This window comes from Emys orbicularis, chromosome 8, assembly GCF_028017835.1.
Source record: "Emys orbicularis isolate rEmyOrb1 chromosome 8, rEmyOrb1.hap1, whole genome shotgun sequence".
NCBI classification, from domain to species: Eukaryota; Metazoa; Chordata; order Testudines; family Emydidae; genus Emys; species Emys orbicularis.
Genome location: NC_088690.1, coordinates 17,640,296 through 17,661,543, shown reverse-complemented (window position 1 = coordinate 17,661,543; position 21,248 = coordinate 17,640,296). Strand labels below are relative to the sequence as shown.

General features: G+C 47.8%; 1 protein-coding gene across 6 annotated transcripts in view; it reads left to right on the top strand.

Annotated features, from left to right (window-relative positions):
• The first annotated feature begins 6,191 nt into the window (after positions 1-6,191).
• Positions 6,192-21,248, top strand: part of DOCK7 (dedicator of cytokinesis 7) — a 151,299-nt gene continuing 136,242 nt past the window's right edge. For all 6 annotated transcript variants that reach the window (XM_065409526.1, XM_065409527.1, XM_065409528.1 and 3 more), the window contains exons 1-2: positions 6,192-6,261; positions 15,881-15,986. In XM_065409526.1, the coding sequence (XP_065265598.1) occupies positions 6,224-6,261; positions 15,881-15,986 (144 nt within the window). In that variant the 5' untranslated portion in view covers positions 6,192-6,223. The remainder of the gene's footprint in view (positions 6,262-15,880; positions 15,987-21,248) is intronic.

Below are 21,248 nucleotides of genomic sequence, written 5' to 3'. Positions count from 1 at the left end.
TGGTTTAATCACAAACTTAAAATTCATAGGTCAGTGACAATGGTTAGGCTGCTACTGTGCAAAGACCACTGCCTATCATGACGCATTGTTGGCTTGGACTCCCCCATTTGTCTATATCTATCTGTTGGCTCTTGTCTTATACTTGGACCGTAAGCCCTTTTGGGCAGGGCCCGTCTTTTTGGTCTGTGTTTGTACAGCACTTATCATAATGGGTTCTGGTCTATGACTGGGGCCCCTAGGCAATGCAGATAATAACAGCAGCATTCAACAAAAGGTTTGTTAAAGGGAAAGAACCTGGATCTGTTTATGGTTTCATTATAAAAACCATGCAAAATTTTCATGGTTCAAGTTCAAAACCAGGTGAAACTTGGTAGATTCACGTTAGTTTTACCTTGAGCTTCAGGGGTTGTTTGAAACCAAACTCAGGGAATGTGATTCTACATGAACCGGAACTGAAGCCACATAAAGTGAAATTAATGTGTATTAGAGCCACATAAATTTACTGGAGTGAAGTATTGAGCCCACACATAAGATTGAGACCAGTTTCTCATAGCTTTGAGTGGCTATTACTTCTTAAAGCGAACAAATGGTCTCATTGTGATGTCATGGCAATCAAGGTGTGACTTAATTATGGCAAACATCTAGAACAGGGATGGGCAAAGTTTTTGGCCCAAGGGCCACATCTCGGAATAGAAATTGTATGGCGGGCCATGAATGCTCACAAAATTGGGGTTGGGGTGCGGGAGGGGGTGAGGGCTCTGGTTGGGGATGCGGGCTCTGGGATGGGGCCAGAAATTAGGCATTCAGGGTGCAGGAAGGGGCTCTGGGCTGGGGAGTAGGGTTGGGGGGGTGGTGAGGGCCCCAGCTGGAGGTGCAGGCTCTGGAGTGGGGCTGGGGATGACGAGTTTGGGGTGCAGGAGGGTGCTCCAGGCTGGGATTAACGGGAATGGAGGGCAGGAGGAGGATCAGGGCTGGAGCAGGGAGTTTGGGTGCGGGGAGAGGCTCAGAGGCGCAGGCTCCGGGCGGTGCTTACCTCAAGCAGCTCCCAGAATCATAGAATATCAGGGTTGGAAGGGACCTCATGAGGCCATCTAGTCCAACCCCCTGCTCAAAGCAGGACCAATCCCCAACTAAATCATCCCAGCCAGGGCTTTGTCAAGTCTGACCTTAAAAACCTCTAAGGATGGAGATTCCACCACCTCCCTAGGTAACCCATTCCAGTGCTTCACCACCCTCCTAGTGAAAAAGTTTTTCCTAATATCCAACCTAAACCTCCCCCACTGCAACTTGAGACTATGACTCTTTGTTCTGTCATCTGGTACCACTGAGAACAGTCTAGATTCATCCTCTTTGGAATCCCCTTTCAGGTAGTTGAAAGCAGCTATCAAATCCCCTCTCATTCTTCTCTTCTGCAGACTAAATAATCCCAGTTCCCTCAGCCTCTCCTCATAAGTCAGGTGCTCCAGCCCCCTAATCATTGTTGTTGCCCTTCGCTGGACTCTTTCCAATTTTTCCACATCCTTCTTGTAGTGTGGGGCCCAAAACTGGACACAGTACTCCAGATGAGGCCTCACCAATGCCAAATAGAGGGGAATGATCACGTCCCTCGATCTGCTGGCAATGCCCCTGCTTATACAGCCCAAAATGCCATTAGCCTTCTTGGCAACAAGGGCACACTGTCCACTCATATCCAGCTTCTCGTCCACTGTAACCCCTAGGTCCTTTTCTGCAGAACTGCTGCCTAGCCACTCAGTCCCTAGTCTGTAGCAGTGCATGGGATTCTTCCGTCCTAAGTGCAGGACTCTGCACTTGTCCTTGTTGAACCTCATCAGATTTTTTTGGCCCAATCCTCTAATTTGTCTAGGTCCCTCTGTATCCTATCCCTACCCTCCAGCGTATTTACCACACCTCTCAGTTTAGTGTCATCTGCAAACTTGCTGAGGGTGCAATCCACGCCATCCTCCAGATCATTAATGAAGATATTGAACAAAACCGGCCCCAGGACCGACCCCTGGGGCACTCCCCTTGATACTGGCTGCCAACTAGACATGGAACCATTGATCATTACCTGTTGAGCCCGATGATCTAGCCAGCTTTCTATCCACCTTAAAGTCCATTCATCCAGCCCATACTTCTTTGACTTGCTGGCAAGAATACTGTGGGACACCGTATCAAAAGCTTTGCTAAAGTCGAGGAATAACACGTCCACTGCTTTCCCCTCATCCACAGAGCCAGTTATCTCATCATAGAAGGAAATTAGGCTAGTCAGGCATGACTTGCCCTTGGTGAATCCATGCTGACTGTTCCTGATCACTTTCTTCTCCTCTAAGTGCTTCAAAATTGATTCCTTGAGGACCTGCTCCATGATTTTTTCAGGGACTGAGGTGAGGCTGACTGGCCTGTAGTTCCCCGGATCATCCTCCTTCCCTTTTTTAAAGATGGGCACTACATTAGCCTTTTTCCAGTCATCCGGGACCTCCTCTGATCGCCATGAGTTTTCAAAGATAATGGTTCTGCAGTCGCATCCACCAACTCCTTTAGCACCCTCGGATGCAGTGCATCTGGCCCCATGGACTTGTGCTCATCCAGCTTGTCTAAATAGTCCTGAACCACTTCTTTCTCCACAGAGCGCTGGTCACCTTCTCCCCATACTGTGCTGCTCAGTGCAATAGTCTGGGAGCTGACCTTGTTTGTGAAGACAGAGGCAAAAAAAGCATCGAGTACATTAGCTTTTTCCACATCCTCTGTCACTAGGTTGCCTCCCCCATTCAGTAAGGAGCCCACACTTTCCCTGACCACCTTCTTGTTGCTAACATACCTGTAGAAACCCTTCTTGTTACTCTTAACATCCCTTGCTAGCTGCAACTCCAAGTGTGATTTGGCCTTCCTGATTTCACTCCTGCATGCCTGAGCAATATTTTTATACTCCTCATTTGTCCAGTCTTCCACTTCTTGTAAGCTTCTTTTTTTGTGTTTAAGATCAGCAAGGATTTCACTGTTAAGCCAAGCCGGTCGCCTGCCATATTTACTATTCTTTCTACACATCCGGATGGTTTGTTCCTGCAACCTCAATAAGGATTCTTTAAAATACGGCCAGCTCTCCTGGACTCCTTTCCCCCTCATGTTATTCTCCCTGGGGATCCTGCCCATCAGTTCCCTCAGGGAGTCAGTCTGCTTTTCTGAAGTCCAGGGTCCGTATTCTGTTGCTCTCCTTTCTTCCTTGTGTCAGGATCCTGAACTCGACCATCTCATGGTCACTGCCTCCCAGGTTCCCATCCACTTTTGCTTTCCCTACTAATTCTTCCCTGTTTTTGAGCAGTAGGTCAAGAAGAGCTCTGTCCCTAGTTGGTTCCTCCAGCACTTGCACCAGGAAATTGTCCCCTACACTTTCCAAAAACTTCCTGGATTGTCTGTGCACCGCTGTATTGCTCTCCCAGCAAATATCAGGGTGACTGAAGTCAGGGCCGGCTTTAGAAAGTGCGGGGCCCAATTTGAACATTTTTGGCGGGGCCCCGGCAGGGATGACTAACAAAAAAAAAAAACCATGTAAAAGAAAGCCTTTCATTTCTTCCATGTATTATTTACTTTCCATAACTATATAAATAATAAAATTATATATTATGTACATTGCATATATATTATGATCATATGATCGGTTATTAATGAGCTCCGTTTCACATGTGTAGGTCCCCGCCACTCCCTGGGGGTGTGCTAGGGTGACCAGATGTCCCGATTTTATAGGGACAGTTCCGAGTTTTGGGTCTTTTTCTTATATAGGATCCTATTACCCTACCCCCTTTCCCGATTTTTCACACTTGCTGTCTGGTCACCCTAGTGGTGTGCACATGTGTGGGTCCCAGCTTCTCCCTGCCCCCCTCATTGAAGCAGGTGTTCAGGGTTACTGCCCTGGGAACTGCAGGGCACCAGTGGACATGGGGCTGGCTGCAGGCAGGGCAGGGGCTGACTGGAGGTAGGGTCTGGCTGCAAGCAGGGCAAGGGGTGCGGGGCTGGCTGGAGACAGGGGGGTGTGGGGCAGGCTGACTGGCTTCAGGCAAGGCTGCAGGGGTTGCGGCAGGGGTTGGCAGGGCTGGAGACAGAGGAGTGCGGAACTGGCTGGCTTCAGGCAGGGGGGTGCGGCAGGGTTGGCTGGAGACAGGGCAGGGGGGGCGGGGCTGGCTGCAGGCAGGGCAGGGGGTGCAGGGCTGGTGCGGGCAGGGCAGGGGGTGCAGGGCTGGTGCGGGCAGGGGTGTGTGTGGGGCTGGCTGGCTTCGGGCAGGGCTGCAGGGGGGTGCGGCAGGGGTTCCTGGAGACAGGGCAGAGGGTGCGGCAGGGGTTGGCTGTGGGCAGGGGGTGCAGGGCTGGCTGCAGGCAGGGCAGGGGGGGCAGGGCTGGTGCGGGCAGGGGGTGTGGGGCTGGAGGCAGGGTAGGGGGTGCAGCAGGGGCTGGCTGCGGGCAGGGGGTGCAGGGCTGGCTGGAGACAGGGGCTGGCTGTGGGCAGGGCAGGGGGTGCGGGGCTCCAGCTACCTCAGTCCTTTAAATAGCCACTGGAGCCCCGCCGCTTCCTCAGGGCTCCCTCGGCTATTTAAAGGGCCGGGGCGGTAGAAGCAGGGGAGCCCCAGGCCTTTAAATAGCCCCCAGGGCCCTGGGATAGCGGGAGGCTCGGGGACTATTTAAAGGGCTGGGGCTCCAGCTGCCTCTGCTGCACCCCCTGCCCACACCAGTTCTATGATTCTATGTTTAATCCATAAAATGGGAATAACAATACTTCCCCTTTCTAAAGCATGCTGAGATCTTAGATGATGAACTGCTAGGCAAGCACAAAGTGTATCCGATCATCAGTGTGCAACATTACATGGCTATTATTGGTAATTTGTATTACAGCAGCACCTAGTGAAAGGATCAAGACCCATTGTGCTAGGTGCTGTGTGACAAATGAAGACAGCTCCATCACTTAAAGATGCAAATGGACAAAACAGAGGGGCAGGGGGCAGAATGGATGTAATAAAATGAAAAAAAAATGCAGAAAAATTGACCTTTTGGCTTGTTACTTGACTAAATCAAAAGGTATAAAATGTAAGAGTCACAGCACCATGATGTCTTGTCTACACCAAAAGGTATTTCAGGATTCTTTCAAAATGTCTGTGATCTGAACCCAGCTGGGAGAATGCACTCACAAGTTAGAATGGCCAGCAACCCAAGTTTCTAGAGAGGAAGAATGACCCAGTGATTTGGGTAGAAATCTAAGACTTAGGCAACCTGGGTTCAATTCCCTGCGCTAGATGGTATGTGTGACCTTGGGTAAATCACTTGGCCTCTCTATGCCTCACTTTGCTATCTGTAAAATGAGGATAATCCTACTTGGAGGGATGGTGTGAGGCTAAATATGTTAGAATAATTGCAAAGCACTTAGAGATCTCCTTGTGAGAAGTGTTATCATACTTCTCTGTAAGAGATCAATGTTATTTGGTTAGGGGAAAACAGCCTGCTTAACCCTGTGTAGTGTACAGCAATAGCGCCCCTGCCCAAAGAGCTGACAGTCTGACAGACAGACTCCAGGCTGACACTGGGGAACAAAGCATGGCCCATGTATTGTGGGGCCCAAGTCAGGGGCTGGATTTCCACACCCTGTGGAGCTGGGATGTGGGTTTCAACACGTCTATTTAACCGCCCTCACTGGGAAGGGCCTGAAAATAATCATCTGCCAGCGAGGGACGCTCCCTGCCTTGTCCAGCAGAATCTCTGCCCTGCCGCTTCTCCCCAGGGCCTGCCTGCAAAGCTCCCCGGCTCCCCTCTTCCATGTATTTCAATGGAGTTAAGAAGCGTGTCGTTGTGGTCCCCCCTCCCAGCGCTGGCTAGGGCGGAGGAAGGGAGACTCCCAGTCACTCCCCAAGAGGAGATTTGGGGGCCTGGGGCAGCTCTGCCCTAACCCCCGCCCTAAAATGGGACAATAACTCCTCAGACAGCCCTTGGCCTCCCCCCGCCGCCGTACCGCATATCGGCTAAGAGCGGCTCATCCTCCCCCCCGCCCCCTTGCCTGGAAGGGGTGGGATGGGATTGTCAGCGTGGAATCTGGTTGCATGCTGGGCCGGCAAATTCAGGCTGCGTGTCTCTCCGGAGCATTACGGCTCCCTTTCCCGGCTCCTTCGGCTGCTCCAGGCTGAGCAGCGGCCGCGAGGAAGGCGCGGGGAGACGCGCTGTGCTTCCAGCCCGAGCAGCCGCAGCCATGGCCGAGCGCCGCGCCTTCGCCCAGAAGATCAGCCGGTAAAGGGCCCGCGCGGAGCGCCGCGCGCCACACTGTAGCCTCCCGCTGGAGCAGCGCCCGGCAGGCACTGAGCGCCGGGCTGGGCCGGTCGCGGCAGAAGGGGCCTAGTCGGGGCAGGAGATGCCCCGCTGACCCGCCCTGCTGTTCAGCTTCCCCCTCCCGGGTTTTCATCCGCCCGGTTTGGGCCGGTTCGTTTTGTGTTGCCCCAGGTTGCATTTTGTCTGTGCATGGTCCCGATCTAGGGTGGGGGGGCGTGAGCGGCTGGGATGCATCGTGCTCCGCCAGTGGGGTGTGGGTGCTTTGCGCTCCGAGGGAAGATCTGGGGAGGTTTGTTTACGTACGTTGGATGCTGGAGAAACCCACGGTCCGCCACATTCCCATTATGCAGGCTGACAGGTTTCCCAACGCCCCCCTGGCCGGCGCTGTCAGTGCAGCGGGGTGGGTGGGTGGGTGGGGTGCAGCGCGAGATGTCCAGCGTGAAGAACCAAAACACTTCTGTAATTTTTTGTTCCTGGCTTTTTGACCCCCGCTGGTAGCAGGGAAGATCCGTTCGGAAAGAGAAGGCTGCCATGCCGCTTGGCCCAAGTTAGCCACGGGTTTGCTCTAATCAAAACAACAAAAGCAATTCTGGGGTTGCTGTGGAGATTGTGTTTCCTCATTCTGCCACAAAAGGGGGTGGGGAAGGAGATCCCCGGGCTAAGCTACAGCTGTTATTGGGTATTTAGATATGTGTACATGGTGTCACCTCAATTCAGGGTTTCATTAAAACTCTTTACGTTAAACACACATTGGGCAGGTCTTGCTAACAGCATTCTGCGCTGTGCATTTCACCTATGCTTTTGTACCAGGTGAAAAAATAGAGCTGTTCCATGTGTGCTGTCTAGATATACGGGTACAATGCTAAGGTTCTACTAGTATAAAATATTACTCAGGCATTGTATCAAGAATTTAAAACTACTGGAATATAATTCTTCCTCTACTGACCAAATGTATGTCACACAGATTCATCTACTGGAAGGCACCTGGGTCTGGAATCCCATGGAGTTCTAGCACCAGCTCAGCACAGATACCTTGGGAGAGTCACTTAACCTCTGCCTCAGTCCCTTCTGTAAAATGGGAGATACAGCTCCGTTCCTCATACATGCTGTCATAAGCCAGCTAGTTTGTTTGTCTAGAGACCTGTGCAAACTCTAAGCTGTATATAACATTTGTAATATGAATTTTTTTTTTTTTTTAAACAGAGCAGAATTTAAAAGAATTCCATTAGCAACTTCCTACAGCCTTTTTAAAAGTTACATTTCCAGCCGCACGCGCTTCCAAATGTGAACTGATGTAGTGCTGTTTTTGAGAGCCTGATACCAGATTGGTTAAGGGTCTCTGTGGCTGCTCCTTCCTTTCCCAAGCAGCAGAGTGAAATTATCTAGACGGGGTAAGTTTCACTGCTGCTATTCAGATGGCTCTAGGCAGCCATGAACTGAATGTCACTTTCAGTTTTCTGAATGGGAAAGCTGCAAAAGCAGTTAGGAAGTGATTCATGGGAAGAGGTGGGGGAGGGGAGAGTGCTATCCCTCCCATTGCAGGGGTTCCAGGAGAGAATGCAGCTCTGTGCTCTTTCCTTCTTAGGGAATAGGCAGGAGAGAAGAGGGGCTTCAGATTTATTAGACTGTATTAAAGGTTGATATGAAAAATTGATGGCCCAAGAATTTCACCATACCTCTTCCCATCACGTGGTGTGGCAGGAGTAGGGTGACCAGACAGCAAGTGTGAAAAATCAGGATGCGGGTGGGGGAGCCTATATAAGAAAAAGACCCAAAAATCAGGACTGTCCCTATAAAATCGGGACATCTGGTCACCCCAGGCAGGAGCTGGTTTTGCCATCAGGGCACTTTTCCTGGTTCTAGCTTGCTGTCATGAGTACAGCTGCATGAGAGGTAGGAGTTCTAGGAAAGTCAGGAGTAAGAATTTGTGAGTTCTGCAGCTTCAGTGAAGAGTCTACACAATAGTTTGCCACCCTCCCTTTGTGACGTCTCTGTCTGGCTCTAGCTGAGTAGCTTTCAAGTTTCCCAACCAGCGTTACAGATGTTAACCTCACAATATAGGAAGGGGGAAAAGTTGCTATAATGCCATGTTTGTATACCTTGCAGTGCTGTAGTCATTTGTTGTGTTTAAAAGCAACCAAATGACACTGTGCCGGTACAGATGTTTCCCTTCTGACACTTGCAGAGAAGAGTTATGGAACTCCTGACATGGAGTATGTGATTTACTGTATATGTGAATTTTACCTGCACATGGACAGGTAAATACTAGATAATGTTTTCACCTCTCTTAGCCAGGAGGCCAAGCAAAACTGCTGTTAATGGATGTGACTGGGTAAGCCCTATGTCCACTTATTCTGGTAGAGCAGTATTTAGGAATTCTGAAGCAAGGGAACATATTTTTGTGCTTAGACTAATACACAAATTGCTCCTCAAAACATTGCTGTGGTGGAGTCCTAAAATCTGAACTCTGGCCACTAGCAAACTTCTTGTACTTGTAGGTTCCTAGGGCTTTTCCCTGTGGCTGTCAGAAGCCTTCTCTTGTTTTAATCTTCATGCCATTGTTTGAAGTAGAATATCCGTGTTACATTTTTCACACATTGACATCCTGTTTGCCTTACTCCTAGAGCTAGTCACACAGAACTAAATTTGGCCTGTAGCGAGTATGTTTATGTAGCTATCACACACTTTGGTTAATATTAAAGCAGAATACAATTTGTAGGATTACCTGCCAGTGTGTGTGCAGGATTCAGGGTTGGATTTAGAGTAGTTTTAGGGAAGAATTTTCTGAGTGAGGAAGCGTATAGACTTTAGTTATTACTTTTTCTGAAATATTCTCCAGGTAATTCTGTGCTTCCTAGTCATCATAGCACTGATACATTGTCTACTATTTCCCCCAACCAACATGGTCTACCTCAGAAGTGTATGCAGAACAGTAGCCCCATCAGTGGTATACGTTCATCACTATTAGGTTATTTTACTATGAGCAACAGCAGCGGTGCTAGACTGTTGCAGCTGTTTCACAACACTTCTCAGTATCTCTATTATAAAATGTCACTCTTACCACTGCAGTGCAACATTCTCTTACTGGAAGTGTTCACAAAGACGCAAAATTCTTGGCCTGCACTTTGACTATTATGTATGTACTATTCCTCCCTCACCCTACCTAAAAAGACCTCAGTGTTGAGCTGACTTTCCTGGCTGAGGTGGGTTAGTTAATGCCTGGTCTTCATTTGAAGTTGTACCAGTATATGTAGATCAGTTAGGCATGTGATTTAAAAAAAAAAGTATAGTTATATCAGTATAAACTCTACTGTGGATGCTGTTACAGAAGTACCTTTGTATCAGTGTAACAGTTTAGTTACTTGCCTCCTCATGTGGGAATAGCTATTTTGGTATAAAGCACCTTTATACCAATATAATTCCATCCACACTTGTACCACGCGAGCGATACCAGTGAAATGGTACAACTTTTTAGTTTAGGCAAGGCCTTAGTACAGAGCCTCTCAAGCACATTGTTCTTGGTGGGACCCGGAAGGGTTTTAAAGCATGAAGCAACCTTCTTCAGGGGCTCAGCATTCCATCTAAAAAGCTGGAATCCTGGATTCTGACCTCCTGTATGGTAGCAGGTTGTGCTAGTTATCTTCCTTCTTTGATATTACACTTTCTTCCATCTGTTACATTCAGGGCCAGTATCTCATTCATATTGAAGCCCCCCTTTACACCTCAGGCAATATAAAGGGGCCTTAAAGTGAGTAAATTTACATTTAACCCACTTTAATGCCCCCTTATACTGCCAAGATGGCATGTAAGTCTCTGGCCCATAGTCTGCTTAGGTCCAGTAGAGATTGAGGGTTGTTCTTAGCCCAAATAATTCACATGCTGAGATAGTCTGATCCTGCACCTATTGAAACCAATATCAAAGCCCTCATTGACTTCAGTGGGCACAGGACCAGCCACCAAATGCAGTGGACATGGTAATGTCATCTTCACATTAAATAGCTTTATAGCTGTTATCACAAATGCAGCAAACTAGAAGAGGCTGAAGTGTAAGGTACCTTTAGTGAAAGCATCAGCACTCCCTCTCCCCAACCTCAGCCCCCCAGTCCCTAAAGAGATACAGTAAGTGCTGGGACTTTTGCACCTGTTTAACCTTTGGCTTTCAAACGTGTTTGAGTGTACACCATTCTAGAGAGAGTTCAGAAAAATGACTGACTGGTCAATGGAATAAGGGCAAGGAGAACAGTTCATCACTAAAGGTGGTTCTCAAGACAAAAGAGGAACCTTACAGTTGTTGCTTCCTCCTGGTGTAAGAGTTCATATTAGAAGTAATTTCCCTCTTTGGTGGAGGATCTTGATAAATTCATTGGGGGAACTCCTTACAGGAATGTAACTTGGGCCACACCTCTTCCCACTGCAGCTCAGGGATGAAGGGTGAGACAGTTGTTTGCCTTTGTAGAAATCTATCGGTTTTACTATATTGGTAGTATTAGAACAGGGTCATTCCTCTGCTAACCAACATAAAAAACCCACAAGATATGTAGTTCTGGTATCATCTTAATCAAGACACTCCTATCCCAGAGCAGTTGGAACTGGTCTGCACTGGGGGAGTTTTCCTCAGATTCTTATCAGGTTTAGAACCAGTTATATTCCCTCCAGAAAAATCTTCCAGAAATTATCCCCAATGTAGACAAAGCTTAGAAGACCAATACACAAACTTCAGATCTGGGAGTGGAATAACATTATTCACTGATGCTCAAAGCCATGCTACCAATAATCCAACTGAGAAATGAACAATGCTCAAACTCCTTTTTAAAACAGAAACATTGAACAGAATTCTCTGAACTGCTCAAAGAGAAGCAGCTTGATTGTTACAGAGCTGCAAGTTTATTTTACTGTAAGGCTGTCTTTCTACAGTGAAATACTCTAGGCAGAGCATCACCAAATACAGGATTAAGGATCATAAACAAGACAAAAGAACTGGAAAGCCAGAAGGAGTAACAATCTTGATGGGAGAGAGAAACAGACATTTTTTATTCCACAGTTCAAAATAGAGAGAACTATGGGAAAGATACTTCCTCAAACTACTTGACAAAATAAGATCTCATATTAAAATGCGAGTAAAAACAGCATGTTTTAGGGAGAAGTGAAAGATGATGTATGGTCTTCATAGTATTTAGCAGCCTGCTTCTAGTTTAGAAGAGAGTAACACCAGCAAATAGACATGATTAGAAACTCATTGTTAACATCTGTCCTGGACAGCTACTCAATTCTATTTATACTTTGATATAAGTAACAGATTTGATTTAACTGGTCATGCCAGTAAACATGAGTAGATAGAATAATAGCAAGACTCTGCATCCTCTTTTCCTACCTCCCTTCTCTTACTTCTCACAGCAGAGGATCTGCAGCTCAGTTAACTTTGATATCATTGCCAAGGACCTGATATTTCCAGTGTAAAAACCCCACGCAATCAGGAAGCTTTGTGGGGGGGGGGGGGGGGGGGAAGAGATGAGACAGTCTTTACTGATTCTTCATCATATATAAAGTGCAATTAAGTTTGGTTTTGCTTGCAGCTCACTTTCTAGTTAGCGATAGTACTTAAAAAAAACAGACTAGTTTTGTTTTTCTTTAAAAACGGGCTCCTAGGGGATTTGCCCCCCTCCTTTGGCATATTCTGTATTTTTGTGATATCGCATATGTTCACAGTAATTACCCAGTGAAGAATAAGATCAGAAAAGACTGTTACTAGGAAAAAGTGTACTTTAAGTCATGTGACAGTGTCCTGTGACAAAGTTGTGGAATATTTGTCTAAGAATTCCAGATAAACTAAGTATGATGTTAGCGTCAGATGGTTACGGCAGAACTAATTCTTGATTTGTCATTCCAGTTAAAAGCTTTACCATTGTTGTTCATTTTATTCTATACCACCACAAGAGTCTTTGAATCAGAGGCTTGTGTCAGGAAAGCTTTTTCTGATTATCTTTGGAGCATTACAGCCTTTTTAGCCTAACTGCAGCTATAGCACATTCCTTCACTGTTTTGTACTCCTGCTAGGGGCTCAGATATCATGATTCCATTGATTTTATAAGTCATCCCAAACACTTCACAATTTCTGGCTTCTAGACTTATGTTCATTTTTTTTCTCTCTTAGTCTGGTCACTTTTCTCTGTTGTGAGAAGAGGATTCTAGTTTGTTGGACAGAAGTACTTAGCTAGGTCTTTGGACAGTTGGAAAATTAGAATGATAGTAGTGGAGAATCCTTCAAAGAATCACCATCTCATGGTTATAGCAATGTCCCCTTTTGTTTTATTATGTTTCATCTCTTCTCCTACCCTCCATGCAGGCTTGTACTGCACTGAATTACCTAGCTAAGGCCTTGTCAGTACTGATTATTTCAACCACCATAGCTGCACTCATGCAAACTAGTGTAGCCAGGCAACACCACAATTGTAGTGTAGCTGGCCCTTGCTTGAAACTGGGACAAATCTCCATTTTTGCCCTCCTACCACTGCAAGAATTCCCAAACACCCAGGTCATTATCATGCAAGTGCTGAACCTACAAAGAAGAACAGAACCAAGAACTACATCAGAATAGAATGGGTTGCTTGTTACGTGATGGTGTCAAGTTTAAAGAAGCCACCACACCACCAGAGGTGCAACATTTAGTAACATATCTAGACATCATCTGTGGCTTCACAGTTGAAGATAAATTTGCTCCTCTGGCTAAACTTTCCATCTAGAAACAATATTTAGATCTGTAAATCTCTGGAAAGATTTGTTTTCCTCTCCCTGTTGCATTCCAAGTCCTAGATAACTGTAGCCTCTAGTCTTTCATACCAGCCCTGCAATGAAGAGCTCTGCTCTGTGTTGCCTGAGGAATTACACAGAACATGCAACAAGTAAGGGATCAGGTTTAAAGCCAGGATCATCTGCAACATAAGGCATGCTTTTAAGTCTCATCAGCTATAGATGCACAATATTTTCCATGTCTAAGACTCATTTTAGTACATTCCAAACTTTTCTATTAATACTAACAACCCAGTGGATAGGGGAAAAACCAACACAAGGACGATAGATCCTTGTGGAAGAGAATAGGCTGTCAGTCCCCAGCAGGAGCTGGCTGGTCTACATTCAACTTTCAGCTTCTGGAAATGAAAACAAAGCCTCCTGTGGTAAAGTCAAATATGAAGCAAATGACTTCTTGCAGCCAGAGTGCATAAAAACAGTTTTCTATAGTCCAAGTTATTTTTAAGGTAAAATAGTGCTTCCTCTAGCGAACCTTACCCCCATTCTCTGGACCGAGGAAACATCTGCTCTCCACACTAGGCCTGGTTGTTCTAGCCTCTTCCTTTTAATAGATTTTCCTCCCTCCTTCCCCCCGCTGTCAGCCCCATTGCACTCCGCCATTGCTGACTTCCTTGGCAATCCCAACAATGAGAGCAGACCCTGTTGTCAAGTCCCTGCTCAGAAAGGTTCTTTCCAGCAGATGGAGCCTGAACAGCCCATCACACCCTATGGTAGCTTACCTAACAGTTAAGTCAGAGCAAACTCAATTAGCCATGCCTCTGCTGATTTACACCACAAAGCCTGCTGTGTTTGGGGGGGGGGGAGAAAATGTTGGAAGATATTTGGGGGTTGACTTGAGGCTGGGCAAGCTGGGCATTGCCTTCGGCTAATGGGGTGGGCTCCTGAGAGAGGGTATTGCAAAGAGCTGGGTGACATTCTTTTGAAACCTTGACCAAAAAAAAATGTGTCAAAATTTGAAACACTTTGACCAGCTCAGTTTCTGGTGGGAGTGTTCCATCTCCATCCCCTTCCAAGGTTATGGGAAGGTTTCCAGTGGGTTACAGGGTTGAGCACTGTGAACAACCTAAGGCCCAGGATTTGGCCCAGTGTTGTTTTGAGGGATGGTCCTTTTTTTAAGGCATGTTTTTCCCTATGTTGTCTCTGTCCCTTTGCTACTGTTTGTAAATAAAGCGGTCTTATGTTTTAATATTACACTGTGATTGGGGGGGGAGGGAGAAGAACCGCTTGTCTAGGAACATAAAAAAAGCAAATGGGACTGTAAGGGGGTGGACTCACCCCTGCAGCACCTCCTGTTGGTCATCCTTGGGAATTTGCTCATTTTCCAGCCAGGAGCACGCTCTGCAGGCTGGTGATCCACCTTACTGCTGGCCCCCCCATGTCCTCCCCCAGGACTCAGTGCCCCTTTCTCTGGGGTGCTGCCCCCTTGGCAGTAACCCCTCAGTCTCAGGGTCTCCCCACCCAGGGGAACCCCCACCCACTATCCCCACTAAACCTCAGTCTTGGCCACTGCCAGGCCTCATCTAGCCCCCATTCACTGGGGCAGACTGCAGCATATAAGCCACTCATCACATGCAAAGGGGTTTGGACTTGCTGCCTCTGGCTACCCGTGGGCTGCCCCCTGCAACCCAGTTCCTAATAGGCCTTACCAGACCTGCAGCCCAGGGCTTTCCTAGGCCAGAGCTCCCTTGGCCTTTCCCCAGCCCTGCTCCACTCTAGGCACTTAGTTAAGCTCCCTGCAGCCAGGCCCTTCTCTATCTCTGAACACAGAGAGAAACTGTCTGCTTGAGTTCCTGGCTCAAGCCTTTATAGGGCCAGCTGGGCCCTGATTGGGGCGTGGCCCCAGCTGAGCCTGCTTCCTCCCAATCAGCCCAGGCATCTTGCCCTTCCACAGCCCTCCTCCAGGGCTGTTTTAAATCCCTCAGGGCAGGAGCAAGTAACCACCCTGCTACAGGGACACAGTGTACTTGATTCATCCTGCAAGCACAGAGGGGCATAATTGCATTCCCCTGTGCCCAAGAGGAAAACAGTGGCAATGGTGGGATTCACCTATAGCAGAGAACATTTGGCACTGTAACTGAGTGGGTCAGTGTATGTTGCATGTCTTTTTCTGTGCTGAGCCACAGAGGATGTGGACCTGTTTCAGCCTCCAGCTACAGAGCCATCACAGCGGTACTTTTGCTGCTTTCCCTTGAGATTTCGACAAGCTTGGGAGAAATAGCTTTAAAAGTTGGCCAGGGCTCAGTCAGTGCATTTTCCAGGTGTCGCCTCCTCAGCTGTCCCAACCCACTTTCTAGGCTACACAGCTATTCCGGGCGTAGAGGGGGTTGGACTTTAGCAAAGAAGTCTCTGCCAATCTGTAATCATTGAGATGAAAGAGAAGTCATGACACACACACACACAGGGTTCAGGAATGAGAGAGTGGGCACATACAAGAGCTGCTTTGTGACTGAGGTCTGAACTGCTGGGGGGCACCGAGAGTGCTGCAGAAGGTCTTTCCGCAGAGGAAAGTGGAAGGAGCTTGCTAGGGACAGGTTCAGCCAGTTGGTTGCCCCGTCTCATTTTATTGTGGCTTGGAAATGCACCGCACAAGAGGAAAATGTTTGTATTTGGGTTAAGAATCTGAATTTTTTGCCCTGCAGTAGATTCTGTAAGTACTGGGGAGTCTGATACACACATTCTGTCCTCACGGGTCAGCAATATTCCTACAGCAGAACCACCTACCTGACATTTTGCCCTGGTTTATAAAAGGTAAATTGTTCCTCTCTTGTTTCAGAACTGTGGCAGCAGAAGTCAGGAAGCAGATCTCGGGGCAGTATGGCGGGTCTCCTCAACTTCTCAAAAACCTTAGCATTGGAGGCAGTGTCTCCCATCATACAACTGTAAGTAACGCTTTTTGTTCAGAGTACTTTATACAGTGTGACAGTAAAGAAGAAGATGCAAGTTGTTTTGACTGCAGGTCAGGGGGAAAAAATCACTGTTGTTATATAAGTGATAACAATTTACTAAATTAATTGATAGTAAAAACATTTAGGTAAATAATTTACTACTGGCTATCTTAGGCAGCCCTTCCTCAGCTTGTTGGCTTCTGTGAATCCTTTTTAGGCACCTAATTCTCCCCATACAATGCATGGGGAGCCTGGGTGCCTCACTCAGTGTTGTGAATGCCACCTATTAGGTCCTGCAGTGCTCAGCTGAATTTTCCCATGTCAATCTAGCCCAGAGGCCTCCTTCTGAGACCTGGGGCCAGATTCTCTTCCCAAATTCCATCCATTTTGCATGACTCAGGATCAGATTCTGTCTTTTGCACTGCCTAACTGGCTAGCTAAGAATTCCTTTAGGGGAGCTCTCAGCAGGCACAAAGCAGCATAGCCAGCTTCTATGCCAGCCGCACTCCACCGCTGGTGTATAGGGAGCAGGAAGGGGATGGGAGAGGCAATTAGGCTGGCCTTTCTTTAGATCAGGGGTCAGCATTCTATGGCATGCGATTTTTGATGGCACGCGGCAGCGGGCTGAGCGGCTCAGCCCACCGCCGCTCTGGGGTTCCGGCTGCTGCCCCGTTGCCAGCCGGGGTCCCGGCCGCCGGCCCCACTCAGCGCCCGCTGCTGGCCTGGGAACCCCAGGGAACCGCAGGCTGGCAGTGGGCTGAGCAGGCCGGCGGCTGAGACCCCGGCTGGCAGGAGCCAGCGGCCAGAACCCCAGAGTGGCGGCGGGCTGAGCTGCTCAGCCCGCCACCGGCCTGGGGTTCCATTCACTCAGCGATGGCGGGCTGAGTGGGCCGGTGGCAGGCTGAGTGGGGCCAGCGGGGGGCTGAGTGGCTCAGTCCGCTGCCAGTCTGGGATGCCGGCAGCACTCAGTCTGCTGCTGGTCTGGGGTTCCGGCTGCCGGCCCCTTGCCAGTCGGGGTCCCAGCCGCCGGCCCTGCTCAGACCACTGCCGGTCTGTGTGAATGGAACCCCAGACCGGCAGCGGGCTGAGCGGTGCCAGCGGCCGGGACCTCAGACCGGCAGCAGACTGAGCCGCTCAGCCCGCTGCCGGTCTGAGGTCCCGGCCACTGGCCCCGCTCAGCCCGCTGCCGGTCTGGGGTTCCGTCTGCCAGCCGGGATCCCGTCTGCCGGCCCCCCTCAGCCCGCTACCAGCCTGGGGTTCTGCTCACCCAGGCCGGCAGGAGGCTGAGTGCTGCCGGCACCCCAGACTGGCAGCTGACTGAGCCGCTCAGCCCCCCGCTCAGCCCGCCACCGGCCCGCTTAGCCCGCTGCTGGCTGAGTGAATGGAACCCCAGACCAGCAGCGGGCTGAGCGGGTCTGGTGGCTGGACCCCAGACCGGCAGCGGGCTGAGCGGGTCTGGTGGCTGGAACCCCAGACAAGGATCCCAGGCAAGGATCACACTAAATTGATAAGATCTACATTTTAATTTTATTTTAAATGAAGCTTCTTAAATATTTTAAAAACCTTATTTACTTTAAATACAACAATAGTTTATTTATATAATAGAGACATAGAGAGAGAGACCTTCTACAAACGTTAAAATGTATTACTAGCACGCGAAACCTTAAATTACAGTGAACTTGGTACATCACTTCTGAAAGGTTGCCGACCCCTGCTTTAGATCAATGGTCTGAATCCTGCAAACAGGTCTGCATGGGTGGACACTTATGACCATGCGAGTTCCTCCAAAGATATGTTCCTGTGGCTCCCTTTGTAGGACCATAGCCATTGTTTATCCCATTAAGGTCTCAGTCTTGCAATCAGTTCCGCATGCATGCAGGGTTCTGCCCACACAGCTTAATGCAGGGTCAGGGCCTTAGAAAGTTGGAGTCTTGTCTTGGTCTTTGGGGATGGAATGGCAGCAAATGGAATAAGTTTCTCTCCTGATAAGATGCTTTAGAAGGGAATGTGAGAATTTGGAGATGGTTATCACTGAGGAGTGTGCATTTATTTAAATATATGAAATTATTCAGATGAGCTGAGTGGGGTTTTTTTTTTGTTTTTTTTTTAATAAGAGCAGTTGAATATTGGAAACAAAATTGTCAGCATTGCCCACATTGAGGCAAATTATACTCACCATCTTCTGGTCAGATTTCAGAATTGAACCAGCTCTCTGGACGTAAATCCAAGTAATCAGATACAGAAGGTGTGAAAACTCCAATGTACTTGCTCAAGGTGGAACTGCATTCTGGGAAACATTCATGATGCCTACATCATTGCTCTGTGTTAGACCAATCAGGTTAAAAGTAATTCATTGCATCACCCTGTCCTCATAAAATGGGTCTGCTTAACTGTTGCATTCCAAGTTCTAGATACCTGTAACCTTTAATCTTTCATACCAGCTGTGCAGTGAAGGGTTCTCTTCTGTGTAGTATCAGTTGCTGGAAGTACTCCCTGGAGCATGGAACCCTGGCACACATGCTTTTGGGATCCGATGTGGTCATCCTATTTTGCAGTAAGGGCCTACTGAGGATCAGCTTCTGATATAGCACCTACTACTTTACTCTGCATCCCCTGTGATGCATTTAAAACCTTTCCAGCTTTCTCATCCAGAGCACACATACTTCTTTAGAGTCAACCTAACATTAAAAGGCCATGCTTGCATCGCAGAAGGCAGGGATGACCTCCAGCTTAAAGAAGTGAGTTAGCTTCATGCTGGGAATGCTTTTGAAGGGTTACTTTTGTACATTTTTATTCAAAACTTCTCATTTATCATTCCTGGTACCTGCAGTAATTGTGATATCTTCCTCTGCTTCACGTGGAGATGCTGCAGCACCAAGATCACCGACAAATGTTGAGGGCCACATTCATAGTTGCCTTATGGGCCTTTGTGTCAGTGACGTTGGCTATGCAGGCACAAAGGGGCTATAGGGTTAGCTCTGTGGTAACGCCACAGAAGCCCTGGAGGTGTTCCAGGGTGGAGGCAGAAAGAAGGAGAGGGTTGATGGCAGGAGGTTTAGCCGAGCAGTCCTGGACTGCTGTAAACGCCATGGGGGGTATGACAGCAGATGGAGCAGGTTAGAGCAGTCATGACCCAGCCAGTCCTGTAGGATCTATCTTGTAATCCAGGAGTAGGTATATAAGTAAGATCTCTTCCATGCACCTATCCCAGATACTGCTCAACTGACCATACCTTGGTAAACCTGGGTATCATTTCTTCTTCTCTGTCATCTTTCTTCTATTTGCATTGTATCCTCTGATTTTCTTTCTTCTGTAAGATTATTCCATCATGCAGGCATCAAAACAAACATTCAGTGCTCCAATGCTACACTGAGAACTGTGTGAGTGGACACTGTGGGGACTCTGCTAGCACAGGGCTCTACCCACACTATTTTCAGAGCAGGATCAGGTCCTTAGAGGTATGTTGCCTTACCAGTGAATTGCTGTAAGGTCATCGTCCTCTCCCACCCCCCCATACCTACCAATACTAGAGAATTATTGTGTACGTGTACTTCTGCGCCATCCTGTGTCTATGTGTGTATATGGGGAGTCAGTGGAAATGTAAAACAGGATCTCAGAAAATGGCACACTGCTTGAAAGCTCAGCATTTCATATCAGACTTCACTTCACAATCGTTGATGTGATTAGCCACTAGCTCGTCATGTTAAATTTTATACTGAGCCTAGATGCTACTCAGAAGTAAGATTAACTCAAAGTGGTAGTGGGCATGCTGACAGGACGTGGCTGGGCAAGTAAAGAATCTTTCTGAATGTGTAGCTAATACGACAGGGACTTGGTTGTAAAGAATTTAGGGCCAAATTCTGCTCTTTGGGCATGCATGATAGGCTGTCATTGAGTCATGCATGAGTCCAGGGGCAGAATTCAGCTGAGTGTTATACCTCTGGGATGCCAGAAAGAACTATGCATGATACTGGACAGTAAATTCCCTTAGAGAAAGTGCTTTATGATAACCACACCCTTAGCAGTTGCCTCTGTTATGCAGAAATAGTCTTTGTTCTGGGAAAAGTTTGTGTGTTCTAGAGAATAAAATATAAGGCCCTGATCCTGCACAGCCGGTCTCTGCGGGCATAGGGGTCTGCGCACACAAGGGTTTGCAAGACAAGGGCCTAAGTTGCTGTTTTATGCTACATTTCATCCCATATTTGGATACTTTTGATAGTGTAATTGCTTGAGTGAATTATCTGACTTATTGTTTAATATATTGTTGCCCAATCACCAGAGAGGTTGTGAAAAAGTCTGGTGGAAAATTAAATAAGCATGAGTTCATTTATTGAATCTTGTTTCATCTAGGTATGAAAAGGTTAATGAATTCTTCTACTTTTCATATTGAAGATGTGTCTTTAAACATTTGCCATAGCCTGTGGTATACAGCAGGATTAATGAAGAGGACTGGTGAAGGCCCCCACTGGCCTTATCTACCCTATTTTTTTCCTTAATATTTCCTTCTAATGCATGTCGCCAGTGTTAGCTCTAATGTAGACAAGGCATGTCCAACCACCGCATATTAATCACTTATAATATTAGGGTTAGTGCCTAGAGACCCCAACTGAGATTGGAACCCCATTGTGCTGGGTGCTGTACAAATACCTAGTGAGAAATCATCCCTGCCCGAAAGAGATAAAAGGTGGGAGGTTAAACAGAAGTCACACAGCAGCTCACTGTCTATACCAGGAATACACCCCAGATCTCTCGACTCCCAGCCCCAGTTCCTATCCATTAGACAATGCTGCCTCAATGTGGAGACTCAAACATTGGCAGCAGGTCTACACTAGTGTTCCCACTGTTGAGGCTGCAGGAATTTTTAATGCTAGCATAGACACAGCCTGTAATATTAAAGACATCCTGCTCAGTTGTATTTATAGATGGCTACGATCTGAATGAGGTCACGCCACTGACCTTGTCTTGGGCAGTTTCCTCATTAGCAATTTAGCGGGTAATTGTCCTGAAAGTCTCATGACACGCTGTCTGTTGTAGACATTTTCTATGAAACAATATGCCTTTGTGAAGGAGTTGGTAACATAGAAGTCACTTGGCACCTTGCAAGGTCGCTCCCTTAGTTTCTCATTGACTGAAGCACATTTGCATTCTCTGAGGCCCGGGCTACACTAGCGGGGGGTTCGAACTAAGATACGCAACTGAAGTCAAAGTATCTTAGTTCGACTTACCTGGCCGTCCTCACGGCAGCGAGTCGACCGC